This window comes from Nyctereutes procyonoides, unplaced genomic scaffold (genome assembly GCF_905146905.1).
Source record: "Nyctereutes procyonoides isolate TBG_1078 unplaced genomic scaffold, NYPRO_anot_genome, whole genome shotgun sequence".
Taxonomy (NCBI): Eukaryota; Metazoa; Chordata; class Mammalia; order Carnivora; family Canidae; genus Nyctereutes; species Nyctereutes procyonoides.
In genome coordinates, this window is record NW_026575129.1 from 5538040 (window position 1) to 5555310 (window position 17271).

General features: G+C 37.2%; 1 protein-coding gene across 2 annotated transcripts in view; it reads right to left on the minus strand.

Annotated features, from left to right (window-relative positions):
* Nucleotides 1–17271, minus strand: part of ACOT12 (acyl-CoA thioesterase 12) — a 43501-nt gene that overhangs the window by 20921 nt on the left and 5309 nt on the right. The window contains exons 2-6 of one of the 2 annotated variants that reach the window (XM_055342202.1): nucleotides 14697–14766; nucleotides 12681–12760; nucleotides 8968–9028; nucleotides 5133–5234; nucleotides 1046–1181 (exon numbers count right to left, since the gene is read on the minus strand). In XM_055342202.1, the coding sequence (XP_055198177.1) occupies nucleotides 1046–1181; nucleotides 5133–5234; nucleotides 8968–8973 (244 nt within the window). In that variant the 5' untranslated portion in view covers nucleotides 8974–9028; nucleotides 12681–12760; nucleotides 14697–14766. The remainder of the gene's footprint in view (nucleotides 1–1045; nucleotides 1182–5132; nucleotides 5235–8967; nucleotides 9029–12680; nucleotides 12761–14696; nucleotides 14767–17271) is intronic. The other variant, XM_055342200.1, reaches the window with a different exon arrangement.

Here is a 17271-nt window from a genome sequence, read left to right on the forward strand (position 1 = left end):
TTTAATGAGGAGGTCTTCATTTCTTTAAAAGTAGCTTGATAATGGGCATTGTTTTTTAAAAGTCTGCAAGAATAGAAGCTTTTGAAAAACTTTTTTTCTAACCCAAAGCTCATCTGTGGGGTGGCCCTGGGAGCATGATGATGTCATGCAGGGCAGGATGAAGCTGCCTCTTGCCCCCCTTGCCCAGGTCACCCCTGCCTCTGCCTTTCCTCTTTCCTCTGGTCTCTGTATGTCCTCTTCTTCCTTCATCTCTTTTAATATTCTCATCCCGATCTATTCTCATCTCCTTTCCTTTGTCTTCTACATGTGTCTGCTTTTGGAGCTCAGAGGAGTTGGACCTTCTGCAAACTTCCTGGCTCCCCTGGCTGTGGTGAGCAGAGGGACGCACATTGGACCACTCCATTTCCTCCCTTACCACTCTGCTCTTCCCAACAGGTCATGTCCCTTGGGACTGCAGGGGATGGGATCAGAAGAAAAGGAAGGGTGTGGGAGAGGCAAGGCAGCCCACGAGGCCTCAAAGAACCTAGGAGACAACAGCCAGAGAATTAAGACACTCTGGTCCATCAAACATTGTCACTGGGGAAGAGCCAGGAAACAGGAATAGAATCTTATCGTTTCCATTCATAGCCCCAGTGATCTTTAGCAAGGTTCCTCACTGCTCAGTTTCAGTTTCCTCCTTTGTGGATATTATAATCAGCTCATAGGAAGTAACCAATGAAGCACCAGATGGATATATTGTGCTGTCATTCTTTCATTCACTGATCACTGAGTGCATGCTTACTGATAAGTACTGCTTGGTTCCCGTCACCCTTCTTTCCTGTCTTCTCCCCTGGAGAACCTCTAATTTAAAGAGATCTTAGGTGTCAGCAGTTCTATTTTGAATTGGCCAGGCTCTTCCTTCTCCAGTCACTGGGTTTGTTAGGAAAGATATCTAGTTTTGCCAGGGTTGAATTATAATAATAAAGTAAAAAGAAGTGTACTCCAAGGAAGGACCCCTTCACTTGTCACAGTCGTATAATAAGTTCCTATAAGTAGATTTACTGACCATCAAACTTGCTATTTTCCTTCATCAAGTTTTTAAAGGTATCTTCATGATGCAATCGAACTTTCCTTCTCTCAGAAGCCAGATTATGTTCCACATGATCTTGCTCAGTTAGAAGTATGACTGGTTTTAAATGAATCTAGAGAAAGAAAAACATTTATTGTTCATTACCTTGTTATATTATAAGAGCACAACATGAATGTGCAAAACAAATGTTACATTGTTTTCTAACTCAAAGTAAATAGAGCATTTCTAGGTATTTTTACACATATTATTTGACTAAATTTTTAAAAGATTTTTAAACTAAAAAAAATCAATATAGACTTAATTATTTCTTCATACAATAAGATATGTGCTTTAAAGAATTTTCCAAATATTAATTTTCCCTCCCTCTAAATTTTTCAAAAGAGCTACAAAACAAAACAAAAAATTCTTCAAATTAATGAATGAGGAGAAGGACTTTGAATACATTGAATTCTTACCAAGAAATGTTTTCTACTTCTTGCAAAATTAAGATCTCAGAGGGAGGGAATAAACATGTTCTAGAGAAAGCTATTAAGTACTGAGAGATGGTTTCAATTTGGAAATTTCGTCACACGGTGTAAACATTATCTAATAAGCAAACTAAAAAGAATCAAAAGGTCAGAACAAAGCTTTAACTGACCTCCAAAAACCTGAAAATATGATGCAACAGAACCAAGCGCTCAGGCTCTGCCATAAATGCTTATCTGTTGACCTGTGTGTATAAGGAAGTCACCTTGCAGCTGGATGGGGATAATTCCACGGACACCTGAGGGCTGGCACAGACCCTTAGCCAAGAAGATGGAACAGCTAGAGATTCATAATATGCTACTTTCAAGTCTAAAACTCCCCTAGATTGCCTTGTCTAATTTGTTTGGGAATATATAGACTTGATAACTTTTACTGGTTTAACACTACAGCCATGCTTTAGTTGTGTGGCCAGCAGGGTATAAAAGTCCACCTGGTAAACTTGTGTCTTGGCTCTCCAAACTACACATAAAGCATACTTTGTATAACTGGAAAGGACCCTGAAAGTGAAAAACTGAGAGCTTTTCCCCTAAGGTCAGGAACAAGACAAAAATGTCCACTCTTACCACTTTTATTCAATGTAGTTCTAGAAGCTCTAGCCATAGCAATCAGACAACAAAAAGAAAAAAAGGGCATCTGAATTGGTAAGGAATAAGTAGAATTCTCACTATTTGAAGATGACATGATGGTATATACAGAAAACCCTAACTCCACCAAAAAATCACTAGAAGTGACAAATTCAATAAAGTCACAGGATACAAAATCAATGTACAGAAATCTGTTGCATTCCTATACACTAATAATGAAACAGCAGAGAATGAAATTAAGAAAAGAAACCTATTTACAAATGCACCAAAACCAATAAAATATCTATGTATAAACCTAACCAAAGATGTGAAAGACCTGTACTCAGAAAACTATAAAACAATGACAAAAGAAATTCAACACAATGTAAAGAAATGGAAAGACACTGCATGCTCATGGATTGAAGGAACAAATATTGTTAAAATGTCTACACTACACAAAGCAATCTACACATTTAATGCAATCCCTGTCAAAATACCAACAGCATTTTTCACAGAACTAGAACAAATAATACTAAAATTTGTAGGGATCCACAAAAGACCTTGAATAGCCAAAGCAATCTTTAAAAAGGAAAACAAAACTGGAGGTATCACAATTCCAAATTTCAAGTTATATTACAAAGTGGTAGTAATTAAAATAGTATGGTGCTGGCATAAAAATAGACACATAGAACAATGGAATAGAATAGAAAACCTAGAAATAAACCCACAATTACATGGTCAATTAATCCTTAACAAAGGAGGAATAAATATACAATGAGAAAAAGTCTCTTCAACAAATGGTGGTGGGAAAGTTGGACAGTCATATGCAAAGCAATGACACTGGACTCCTTTCTTTCACTATACAAAAAAATAAGATGGACTAAAGACCTAAATGTGAGACCTGAAGCCATAAAAATCCTTGAAGAGAGCACGGACAGTAATTTCTCTGACATTGGCTGTAGCAACATTTTTCTAGGTATGTTCTCCTGAGGCAAAGGAAATAAATACAAAAATAAACTACTGGAACTACAACAAAATAAAAAGTTTCTGCAGAGAAAAGAAAACAATCAACAAAACTAAAAGGCAACCTACTGAATGGGAGAAGATATGTGCAAATGACATATGTGGTACAGGGTTAGCATCCAAAATATATGAAGAACGGATACAACCCAATACCCCAAAATCAAATAATTCAATTAAAAAATGGGTGGAAGGGCAGTCTGGGTGGCTTAGCAGTTTAGCACTGCCTTAGGCCCAGGGCGTGATCCTGGAGACTCAGGATCGAGTCCCACATCAGGCTCCATGCATGGAGCCTGCTTCTCCCTCTGCCTGTGTCTCTGCCTCTCTCTCTCTCTCTCTCTCTCTCTCTCTCTCTGTTTCTCATGAATAAACAAATAAAATCTTTAAAAATAAATGGGTGGAAGATATGAACAGACATTTCTCCAAAGAAGACATCCAAATGGACAACAGGCACAAGAAAAAATGCTCAACATCACTAACCATGAAGGAAATACAAATCAAAACTACAATGAGATATCACCTCATACTTGTAAGAAGGATTAAAATAAAAAACACAAAAAAATAACAGGTGTTGGCAAGTATGTGGAGAAAGGGAAACGCTCTTGTGCTTTTGGTGGAAATGCAAACTGGAAAACAGTAGGGGGTTTCCTCAAAAAATTAAAAATAGAACTAGCCTATAATCTAGTAACAGCACTACTGAGTATTTACCCAAAAAATACAAAAACATTCATTGAGAGGGAAACATGTACCACTATGTTTATAGCAGTATTATTTACAATATTTAAACTATGGAAGCAGCCAAGTGTCCATTGATAGATTAACAGATAAAGAAGATGTGGATGTGGTATATACATATACAATAGAATATTATTTAGCCATAAAGAAGAATGAAATCTAGCTATTTGCAATTACATGGATGGAGGTAGAGAGTATGATACTATGCAAAATAAATCATAGAAAGAAAATACCATATGACCTCACTCATGTGTGGAATTTAAGAAACAAAACAAATGAGCAAAGGAAAAAGAAAGCAACAAACCAAGAAATACTCTTAAATATGGATAACAAGCTGATAGTTACCAGAGGGGAAATGGGCAGGGGCATTGGTGAAATAGGGGATTGGGATTAAAGTGTGCACTTAAGATGATGAAAAATAAATATATATATATATATATATATTTTTTTTTTTAAAGGAAAAGGACCCGGAGAACTATGCTTGGAAGTCTTGAACTTCTCTGATGTTTCCCATGCTTTCTTTCTCTTATACCATTTCTTTTAGTTTTACTGAAGCCCTACAAGAGGATACCCTATGGAGTTTTGTGAGTCCTTCACTGATCCAGCCCAGGGAACTGATGAACTAAGCCTCATCATGGCCCATCTCATCCTGGACTATACTCACTTTGGACAGAGATGCAGGTAGGTCTGGTGTTTCAAACCAAACCACTGATTTTTCATGGCTCTCTTCATGATATGCCACTGAACAAGAAGGTTACTAGGTGGAAAGTTTCTAAACTTCAATAGTTCAGCCTCTTTGACATTCTTCCTTCAGGTACAAACAAATGACTAAGCCATAATATGCAATTGCTTACTAAGTTGCTCTTGCTTTAAAAAAATATTTCAACTCAATTATATAACTCAATTTTGAATTATACAACCACAAAATAAAAGAATGAAACCAGTAAACACTATTTTTGAGAAACTGGTGAGCCCTTCAGATCACTTAAAACAGTATTTTTTTTCTTCTTTCACCAACTGATTCCATCTCCCTTTCTCTAAGGTATGGGACACTATATTGCCACACAATAACAACTTTTACAAAAAATAGTGGTAGACAACAAGTCTTGGGAAAGCATATGTCACAGTAAGAAAAAAGGTCTTTTTTTCCATAATAATTCTGATACAGTCATTAATAAGTCCCTGAATAACATGCTAGATACTTCATACAGAAAATGTACCTTTTCTTTTCCAATTGGTTTGGCTACAAATGTAGAGAAAGCCACACTAACAAGTTTCTCAACACCAGTGAACATGTCCTGTACTATGACCTTGATGCTGATCTAAAATGAAAAGAAAAATAGGTGAGTAAACTCTTAGTCATCCAGATAACACACAAGATTACAGCAATTAAGACTGTTATGCCCTTCATTATTCTTTTGTTTTTGAACAAAATCAGCATTTTAATTTATTTTTAAGCAACACTGTTCTTTCAGTGATGTTCCATAAAATTAAAAAAAACATTTTTCTAATTATAGAAAAATACATATTTACCATGAAAGTTGGTAAACATAAAAAGAGACAAAAATGGATTCTGATTATCTAGAGTAAATATTATTAGTAATCCCACCACCCAGATTAATAATTACTAATGTTCAGGTGAATTTATATAAACAAATCATCATACTGTATTTATAGCTTTATTATAATTTTAAACACAGGCATTATCTGACAAGCATTTTCTAATCCCATTGTTACAAAACATACTTTTGAAATCAAGATATTCATGAATGCCTTGTAGATCACTAGAGAGAGGGACTACAATCCATCTCTTTTAAAATCTTTAGTCTCTCAGCTTTATAACCAAGTTAACATGGACAAAATTGCATCATGTTATCTGTACTCCTCATTTGTTTCCTTTTTCAGGAGTTTTATTTTTCAGGAATGGCAAGGAGGTAGCCAAGACCCTTTATGGTGACACCACAACAGACTCGATTTCCCCATGTGAAGAGGTCTGAAGCTTGGGTCCTGCAGATTTTACTTTGTAGAAGTGTTAGTAAACTCAGGAATCTGTCATTAGATTTTGGATAATCAACACTTGCCCCACATATCCCTGGTAAATAACACTACGTTTTTGAAATCATGGGAAACCTCAGGCATCTTAGTTTAGCACTATGTTATCAGCAACAGAGAGGAGCTGTTTCTACGTCTTTGCCGAGTACCTCATGTACAAGAAAAATCAATAATCCATATTTCATTTTGTCACTTACCTTATTAACACAAACAAGTATTTGCATGGTAACACCTAAGTTAACTCAATGGTGATTAAACAAATTGAAGCCATCCATCCTCCACCCCACAATTGTAGAGGGTTAAAGCGGGTTCTGAAAACTGTCTTCCGTTATAACAGTTATGTATGATGACCAAATAAATGTCCCAAAAACATATGCCAGGAAGACTTTCACTCTGTCATCAAAGAGTAAGTCAGACTGGAATTACATTCTGTGAAAACAACTAGAAAGATGAACCAAGTATAGGAAACAACTATTTTCATATGTCAGATAGCAGACAATGCAGAATTGTGACCCCCAACAAAGGGGAAAACAGATGAGAGGAGCACTTGAATTTCCTGGGCTCTCGGCCTGAAGGTAATTCCCAGAGTATGGCCAAGGAGGGGAAAATGAATCTTGCTGACTTGAGGAGCCAGAAATCAAGGACACCAAGGCAGCTGAGATTTGTGGGCTGAGCCCTAGAAAAAAGGGAGCTACACAAGGAAAGAATTCCAGAAATATGCACATGGTCCTGTTGAGTGTTTGGGTGGCTGCCAGTCTGAGCACCTGTAGGGTAGAAGCTCACACAGCCAGACAAGAGCACCTCCTGAGGCTGGAGAGCTGTAACGTGAGTAATCCCAAGAACTCACACAGCTAGGAATCTGGCATTCCCTCCAGCCAGACCTCATTGAATACACAACATATTCAGAGATCACAGAAGACCTCAACTTGGAAGAGGGGCTAAATTTGCCTAAGTCAAAGCTTTTACTTTCCTAGGGTCAGAAATCTGTACTTTTATTTATTTATTTAAAAAGATTTATTTGTTTTTTTTTTTAAGATTTTATTTATTCATGAGAATACACACACACACACACACACACACACACACAGAGAGAGAGAGAGAGAGAGAGAGAGAGAGAGAGGCAAAGACACAGGTAGAGGGGAGAGCAGGCTCCATGCAGGGAGCCTGATGTGGGACTCGATCCTGGGTCCCCAGGATCACACCCTGGGCCGAAGGCGACACTAAACCCGTGAGCCACCTGGGCTGCCCTATTTATTTGTTTTTAAAATTTTATTTATTTATTCATGAAAGACATAGAGGCAGAGACACAGGCAGAGGGAGAAGCAGGCTCCATGCAGGGAGCCCCACGCGGGACTTGATCCCAGGACCCCGGGATCACGCCCTGGGCTGAAGGCGGAGGCTCAACTGCTGAGCCACGCAGGGATCCTAGATTTATTTATTTTAGAGAGAGAGAGAGAAAAAAAAAACAGAGGGGCAGTGGGAGAGGGAGAAGGAGAGAGTCTCCAGCTGACTCCCCATTGAATATGGAGCCCAACATGAGGCTTGATCCCATAACCCGAAAGTCATGACCTGAACTGAATTCAAGAGTCAGACACTTAACCAACTGAGCCACCCAGGTGCCCCAAAAATGTGTGCTTTTAAACTCATTGTGTTTTTCTTCTCTTACTTTTTAGTCGAATTTCCTTTGGAAATTCTAGCTTGCCTCAGGGAATAGGAGGAAAAGGAGAAAAGAAAAGGAGCTGTTATCCATGTTTGGGCTGAATATAAAGATGAGCACTAGCCCTCAGGAGAGAGGCCAAGCTCCTGGCTACTGTGTAGCAAGGTCAGGAGGCCACAGCTGAGAAAGATCGTCATAACTGTTGCTGAAGGTGCTGGATTTTACAATAAACATTTGTCTTCTGTTTCAAGTGTTTTGTATTCTGTTCTTAGGGAGACCAGGGTAAAGCCATCACTGTAGATGTGGTTACTGCCAAGTAGTTCTGTTGAATAGGAATACAGGTTGAATTGTGCCTCCCCACCAAATCTAATACCTTACAATGTGACCTTATTTTGGAAATAGGGTGGTTCAGGTGTAATTGGTTAAGATGAGGTCATGCCAGAGCAGGATGGGCTCCTAATTCAATGTGATTGATGTCCTTATAAAAAGGGGGAATTTGGACACAGACTCACACACCATGAGAACACCATGTGAAGATGAATGCAGAGATGGGAGTGATGCAGCAGAAGCCAAGGAATGCCAAAGATTGCCAGCAAGTCACCAGAACCAGGAGAGAGCATTTTTCTGGCATAGTCCTCAGAGCGAGAGTCAACCTTACTGATGCCTTGATTTAGGACTTCTAACCTCTAGGGCTGTGAGACAGTAAATTTCTGTTGGTTAAGCCACCTAGCTTAACAAACAAACCTCAAGTCCCCTCACGTCTTTTGTGTTTAGAGATCAAAGGGACTGGTACTAACCAACCTAGAAGTTGCCATATAGAATCCAGTAACTTTTTTCCTGCTAGTTTAACCTTGACAGTGGTTTCAAAAGCCTCTAAAATTGTCGCTTTCACAACGATGGTAAAGAAAATAAAACCAAGTGGCTGTAGAAGAAAAATCTTCTAAACTTTCCTTCTCACTTCAGTTACTCTGCCTTTCAAAAACTAGTTAATCATGGGCTAGTTTTCAGTAGAAGGTGAAGAGATGGAGAGCAAGTAGAATCAGAATAATTAAAAAAGAAAACCAATACCTTGCAAAGAACCAAGAGAGTACCCTTCTCCCCTGTATGTTTCCTTTCTATGCATTTTTCTAGGTAAAAATAGTACATTGCATCACATTTAATTTTAGTAGCAGAGTTGACTGGCAAACACAAGGTCCTTATTATTTACATGTGAGCCTGAATACAGATTCAAGGGCCTTCTGCAAGTCAGAATCTCATGATTCCAAATTATTCCAGACCTCCTCCTCTGCCCTCTGTATAGAATGAAGAGATGGACACCAACAGTCGAAAGAAAAGGGGTCACTTACCTCCATGCTTGTGCTGAATGCTCTGGTAACTTTTGCTTTGATGGTTAGAACTTGTCCAACTCTAGTTAAAAAAAGAGGAGGGGACCTTAGTAATCCTAGCACATCTCACTTCAGACTTAAAGATTCACTTCAATGCATGTACTATAGGGCAATTCTCCCGTATCATGCTGATAATGTTCATGCATGAAACCTCAGGTTAATGATAACAGAAAAAAACAGCTGTAAAAACAGATGCCAATCACTGTAAACCACATGCATGTTAGCTGACTACTTCTATTCAAACAGAAAATGGCCTTTGCAAAGATGGCGTGCAAAATGCCTTCCAAAATCTGCAACAGATACTTTGATTATATCACAGCTGTTTCCTTAAGAGAAGTTAAAACAAACACACAGGCAAACCTATACAACTGACATTTATTTTTAAATGTTTGTTAACAAATAAATGGATAAACATACAAGCAACCAAGCAAGCAAACTGATCGACTTCACCAGATTTAAATGGACTCTAGGTACTGCTGGATGATCCATTCACTCTCCATGATTACAGGAATTCTGGTCATACAATTTGAAGTTGTTCCAAACCTTTTGTTCAGGCCCCATAGTTACTTCCCATCCCTTTACCTTAGCAGATGGTAAGGGTTTACCCAAGGTAAGCGTCTTGAATTTTTCTCCCTTACTTTCAAAGTTGAACTACACTCCCACTTTTCTTCTTACTCTTCTGTTTCAGAGGAAGGAAGATAGATATCTTCCAGAACTCTTTCTGTACCTGTGCCCTTGTTACCTTTCCTCTTCTACCATGGCCTGCTTAGCTCTTTCCTCTTTTGTATCCTCAATCTCTGCCCCTTCCCTGACTTCTTATCAGTCTATGAAAATGTTTGAGGCTTCTCCTTTCTAAAAATCTTTCTCTCAAGCCTATTCTACTTCAAAAATTTTCTCTTCTTATCCATAAGGAAATTTCCTACAATAATCCTTTCTTTTTCTAAATCATACATTTAGGAAATGTTTACTGAGTTACAGCTAGTCCTGGCAGTAAGCTAAGACCTCAGGATACAGTGATGAATAAAGTAAGACTGCTGACTGCAAGGAGAACAATCTTCACTTGGGACACCAGTATGCAGACAGATGAAGAGAATGCTATGACGTTTTTCAAAAAAGAAAGGACCAAGTATCATAAAGGCACTCATAAAAAGAAGCTAATTCAGAAAGTAGGTAGTCACAGAAGAGGTGACATTTGAGATGGGTCTTCAAAGATGAGGATTTTGGTAGGCACCAAAGTTTTAGAGCTTTGTTTCCCATTCACTTCTCAGCCACTCAAATCTAGCTATTGCCTCCACATCTCACCTCTCTGATACCTTCACCATCACTTCCTAACAGCTAAACCCAAAGTCTCACCTTATTTAATGTCTTTCTTCAGGAGGCTTTCTCTTCCCTTGGTTTCCAAAATAGTGTTCTCTCTTTTATCTCAGTTTCCTTCACAGATTTCTTTTCCTTAATCCATCCCTTCAGTGTAGACATTTCCTAAATTTCTGTCCTTTGTCCTATTCTCTTCTCACCCTCTTTCCAGAAGACTTTGTTTTTGTTCATGATCCTGTCATCTTTATAGAAATGATTCTCAAATCTACATCTTTAGCCTAGACGTCATTCTTGAAACTCAGAGCCATATTTCCAAATTTCTCTCAACAAAGTCAACCAATAGTTACGGGAGCTCTACTAGGCTGTGTTAGCCATCTCCTCCATATTATATCTCCATATTAACCAATTTATCTTAATCTCCACATTCAGCACATGCAAACCCAAATCTATTTTCTTTTTTTCCCTGTATTTCTCCCTTGTAAGCTTCCTACCTCTGTTTGGTAAATTTTCTAGGAGAGACTCACAGTAATAGTGTTAGAGTCCCTCCTCAAAGCTACAATAGTACTTGTACCCATTAGCTACTAAAATCTTATGCCTCTCTGTCAGGCTTGAGAGGGGAAAGCACAGGCCTCTTCTGTCTCTTTTGTGAACCCTGGCCTGCCTTTAAAAGTAGGGGAATTTAAGGGACCCTGGGTGGCTCAGTTGGTTGAGTGTCTGACCCTTGGTTTCAGCTCAGGTCATGATTTCAGAGTTGTGGGTCAAGCCCCGTGTTGAGCTCTGTGTTGAGCACCACACACAGCAGGGAGTCTACTTGGGATTCTCTCTCTCTTTTTCTCTCTGCCCCTCCCCCCATGTGCACACTCTCAAATAAATATTTTCAAAAAAAACCCCAAAATAAATAAAAGTAAGGGAATCCCATTGAACCTGGTTGTCTACCAAACCAAACTCCCAACACTGAATGTCAAATGAATGGAATGACTAGAATCTCAAGTAAATAAAAGTAATTTCATAGCACAGCATTCAAGGTATTCTGTTCTGTGGCCCCAGTCTGCTGCTGGGGCATCACCTTTTGCAGACCAGGCTCCTTCTGAGCACTCTCTGCTCTTCCACCCTCGTGCTTATATTCTTACAAGTGCCTCATCATGTGGAGTCCTTTTCCCTTTCACCAGGTGAAAATCTATATACTTCATTTGAGGTATACATTAAATGCTACCCATCTGTGGTAAAACTCTCATTGATGCTCCATAATGTGCACCTTCTAAATTACCCCACAGAATGGAGTTTATACTTCATCCTAAACTTATATCCTATCATGCTTTCTATTCTGATGATTATGTATTTGTCTGATTCTCACCAGACTCAGACCACTAGACTCCAATATTGTGCCATAATCATTCATATATCCTACTGAATACAGAGCAGTTTTTATAAAGGCAATAAATATTTGAGAATTTAAAAAATATCTAATATGGTTTATAACCAAATTAAATGGTTTTCTACATGTAGCTTTCAGGTTTCTCTTTCATGGTTCAAGTCCCATGTAAAAAATATTAGAAGGTTCCTTTCCATGATATTAGTGGCCACAAATCCTTTCCAATAACACAGACACAAAATGGGGCAAAATGGAGCAAAATGGCAACCGACATTTCACTGATGAGTTTACTAGTTAAGTCTCATTTATAGAATTTAAGTTTGGAAGCTACACAATAGATCTTTTATTACACTACACTGTTGGCATTTCTAAATTTAATGATGGTGCTTTTATCTAGTTCTACATAAGTCTGGATTTGTAGTAATTTGTAATTTTACTGAGATACAAACATAAATATGTCAATTTTTTCTGTTTCAGGGAAAATCGCATAGCCAGTAAGTGAACTTGGTCAACGGACCTTTTATCTGCAGCTATAAGACTACAGAATGTCCACAGCTCTTTCAATGACACTCCAGCTGCCTATGAGAACACCCATTGGGAAATGATCAGTAAAAGTTGCTGATCACAAAAACAGAAGCAGTGGATCAGGGAAAGTACTGGATTAAGCATAAGAAGGTCCACGCTCAAAGCACTCTCTGTCCCCTGGTTTGCACAGGGTATGAAGCCTCAGTTTCTCATTGGTACAAATAAAGGCTGGGCTGAGCTATAAAGGTCTCTCCATGTCTATGATTCTAATTCCTGCCAAAAATTTCTCTGTGTCAGTTTTGAAGAAGTAATTTCTTCATGTATGTAGTTTTATTTAACTTAATTTTGTTTGCATCTAAATAAATAAATGTCAAATAGATAAATGTTCACAGTAAGGCTAGAGAAACAGACTGAGCATCTCACTGGACAAGAATACTCAGGACTTGAAAACCGTGCCAACTACCTCCATCGTCCTTGAGAACCATCCAAGACCAGAAACAGATGACCTTCTTTCTTCCTTTTCCTTGTAAGTTATGTTCATCTCTTCAAGGATCAAAATATTCAGAGAAAAACAAAAACAAAAAACAGATACACAAACATAAAATCAAAGAAATTAAGTAAAACCATGTGATCCTAATTTATTACAGGTTTTAGTATAAACTCTTTAAAAAACAAATAATTCTTTTCCCTGAAAAGAACCTAGAAATAGTGATAAACCCTGTAGAAATGAGCACATTTCTCCCCATATTGTGATCTCTACTTACTATTTCTTTTGAGCAACTTTATGACTCTAAGATTTTGTACAGAAATATAAAAGATGAGCCCACCTTATCATACCAGAATGCAAAGGAATTATTAAAGACTTCTAACTTTGTGGTTCTGTCCAAAGAACTTAGGAACCAAACTGAAGAAGCTCCCACTGTTTAAAGATGAGGCAGTTGGAGCATCTGTAAGAATAACCACATTCAGATTGAAATGTATCAAATATGTTAAAGTCCACAGGCTTATAATGACACTAAATAAAGGAAAAGAATTAAGCCTGTCTTTCCTGGACAAACTTTACCTAAGGGTAACCAAGTAATTAATGAAATAAAGAGTCTCTCTGAAATACAAATATTTCAGAAAATAAATGAAGAAGAAATGATAGAACTGGCATATCACCATTTGACCAATATCTAATGAAATAATGCTCTAGATAATGATCATCAGATATTATGTATTCTTTTTATAAAAAAAAAGATTTTATCTATTTATTTGAGAGAGTGAGTGAGACGGGGAGGGGGGAGAGAGAGAGAGAGAGAGAGAGAGTGCATGAGCAGAGGTAAGGGAGCTGAGGCAGCAGGAGATGGGTGGAGGGTGAGGGAGAAGCAGACTACCTACTGAGCAGGGAGTCTGCTCCGGGTGTGGGACTCAATCCCAGGGCCCTGAGGTCATTACCTGAGCTGAAGGCAGACACTTAACTGACTGAGCCACCCAGGAGCTCCCATTATGTGCTCTTGACAAGAACTAGCTTTAACAAAATATCAAATTTTCATCAGATCAATTTTTAGATGTAATTATCATTTTACAAGAAATACAAAGAATGGGTAAACATGTTAAACAGGGATACAATGAGCAAATACAAAATGTGGTAAACTCTATAGGACAAATGAGCAGGTTTCTTTAAAAAACAAATGAACAGAAAAGAAGAGAAAATTATATGTTAAAAGACATACCAACCATGTTGAATCCTGATTCAAGAAACTAATTGTTTATTGAAAAAAATTTTTTGAGACCACTGAGAATAATTATTTCTGTTAATGGTATTGTGATTATATTATTATATTTTCTAAAAGAACTCTAATCATATAGAAATATATAATGAAATATTCACAGATGATGCCTGAGATTTCCTTGAAAAAATCCAGGTGTGTGGTGGAGCATGGAGAGGTCCATGAGTTGATTACTGTGGTAGTTAGGTGATGGTCCTTGGGGATATACTGTACTAATCTACTTTTGTGTATGTTTGAAATACTTGTTTATTCTGAAATTTTCTGCATAAGAGATGGTAAAGCACATACACACTCCCATATATAAAATGTTTTTCATAATTTAACATCTGTACTCAGATGAATTAATGTTTACCCAACAACCTAATGATGAAATTCCCCACATAGACCTACTTATTATCATTAATTATTCTTCTAGTAGAGGAAGAAGCCATTAAGAGGCAGCTTTTAGAAATCCTGCTCTGCCTTGTACCAGAAGGCATCTCTTCTGAGCTATTTCTCAACAAAACCAGGACTGTGAATTTACACTTAAAAGTCTTTAGCAAAGGAAGTCCTGCAATTACTATTTTACTGATTTAATTAGGTCAAGTGTTATTTTATTAACAAATTGGACCACTGACTCCAAATAAATAAGCATAGATGCCACAAATAAATGTTGTAAACGAGCCAATAAGTCCAGGAGAAAGGTGTGAGAGAGCAATGCCACTTACTTAGCGGTCTCCTCAAATCGTATGTCATCCACTGAGGCTGTAACACAGGAAACCCCAGCATGTTTTTCGGCTTCAAAAACAGGGAAAAAGTACTTCATTAATAGTTATGTTAAATATTTCAGCATAAGGGAAAATAAATAAAAATTAAAGGACTTATTCTAGTAAATTGTCCTCTGGTTCAGTAAAGTACCACTATGCCCGCACTTTTGGATGATCTGGACCAATAACAGTTTTCACTCTGTAAGTTGTGCTTCTAGTGCATGGAAATTACTGTGCTTTCATCTAAGTTTTAACTTAAACTGTCTTTGATTTGAAATTCAATACCAATATCTAGTATACCTAGCTATTTAAATAGCAATTTTAGTAAGTTGGTGTCAACTTTAAATATTTTGTCACATACTATCCTTCTTTTATTTTAAAAACAATGCATCAAAGTTGTATCCATTATCCCACATAACCAGAAGCTGCATATATTTAGACTACTTAACAAGTATAAGTGCTGAACACTACAGAGACCCTGAGATCACACCCACATCAGAGAGCAATTTCTCTGGGTATCAGAGAGAAACCTAGCACATACTAGGTATTTAGACAATATTTATTGTTCATTACTACCAAATTCATATACATTAATTATGTTAGAGAGGAGAGTAATAGGGTAGAAGGAGACTAAGGAAGAACCCTAGCTATTTCCATATTCCATGCCTGCATTTAATTTGTTGAAATTTTTAAAATTTGATTGTTGATTTATTTTATATAAAAATATAGAATTTATTCTTTAGGAAAAATGTAGACATGTGCTTCTGACAGAACCCGATTTTGACAGTCAGTTAAAACCCAAAAAGAATGCCCTCGCTTTTTAGGAATTTTTAACCCCATTTTAATTTTGGAGACATCGCTCCTGGTGCTACATTATGAAGGAGATAGTGGATTACACTGAAGTTGTCTTTGTGTAACTTGCTTTAACTACAATAATAATTGATAGTACTGGGTTAAAAGAGGTGAGAAAATACCTCACACAACAGGTATTTAGAACACTCCTCCCTATAATCTAATTTGTAGAAAATTGGACATTCTGGTTTTACCAGCTGGAAATAACTAATTGTTCTTCCAAACATGCATATAATATAAACTGAGTTACCAGAAAACTAACCATAGCAGCACTTTGTGTGTGAGTGATGAGATGATTGGCTTCCCAGATATGAAGTTCAGTGAGAGGAAGGGAATGTAAAAGTATCAGACTCTAGAAATACTCAAGTTGGGCTCAACTGAATTCAGTGTATCAAACATTTGTTAAATTTCTACTGATTTCCAAACTCTGAGCTGAGTCAGTCCTCTCTCTTACTAAGTCTACTCAGTGGCAATCAGAGAGCCAGCCATAGTCAGTGTCCTTTTAGAGCTTAAGATTTCTAGACAAGTGCTAGATTCCTGCAAATATATGCTATAAAACATTGAGTAAGGAGTACCTAAAGACATTCATTCCATTTACCTGACATGAGGGAGGAGGATGTTGAGTTTATTAAACTATTCTTGTTAATAAAGTGTTACCAGGTATACCAACATAAGTGATCAATTTTGAATGATTTAAATGACAAGTGCAATAATCAAAAGACTAAATTTTTATTATTTATATCAAGTATCTATTTTATATATATTTATATACATTGCACTATACTATATTACATTAGGGATCATGAACATTATCATAGTAATAGTTATCATTTATTAAACACTTATTACTGACCAGACACTGATCTAAGTATTTATGCATGTCAATTACATGAGGTTAGTACTATCATTGGTTTCATTTTGCAAAAGAGGAAATTTAGGCTTAGAAAGATTCAATTCATTGTTTTAAATAGTGATTTTGACTTCAGAAGCTAAATATGGGCTTCAGAGGCTTCAACAGTCATGGTTTATAACTATACACTTTTAAGAGTCATTAAAAAGAAAAATATGGGGAATCTACATAGGACCACAATTTTTACATGAGATTCTATGCGATTGTCCTGTTTTGTTTATGTCAGCTATGAATTCAACAGGACCAATTTGCTCTGATTCTTGATTTTGATTGTCCTTCATACAGTATGCCAAGAATAGTGGAGAAACTCTAAAGCTATTACTGCCTTCCTGGAGAAACTGGGAGCAGGAGCAGACTAGGTAAAATGTTGTAATCCAGGTATGAGATGATGACTGGTTAAAATGATGGTCTCTTCATTCATTTCTTTCTTTAATGTTGACTGACTACCTGTGCTGCACTATCCTCTAAGTAAGGTGCTGGAAATATAAAATAACTATGATCTCTGCTCTCACAGAGTCTAGTGGAGAAGCCAGAGATTAACAAAATGAATAAGTAATAACAAAATGAATTAAATGTTCTGAAGAAAACAGGAACCTTTTAGAAGTCATAACTAAGAAACCAGACCTAGGTGGGATGTCAGGGAAGACTTACATGTGGAGGGGATGCTTCCACAGAGATCTGAAGGATGATTAAGACTAAAATAGATGTGTTGGGGAGGAGGAACAGAGAAACAGAGAGCACGTGTGGCAGAAAGGACAACAGACTAGAAAGATC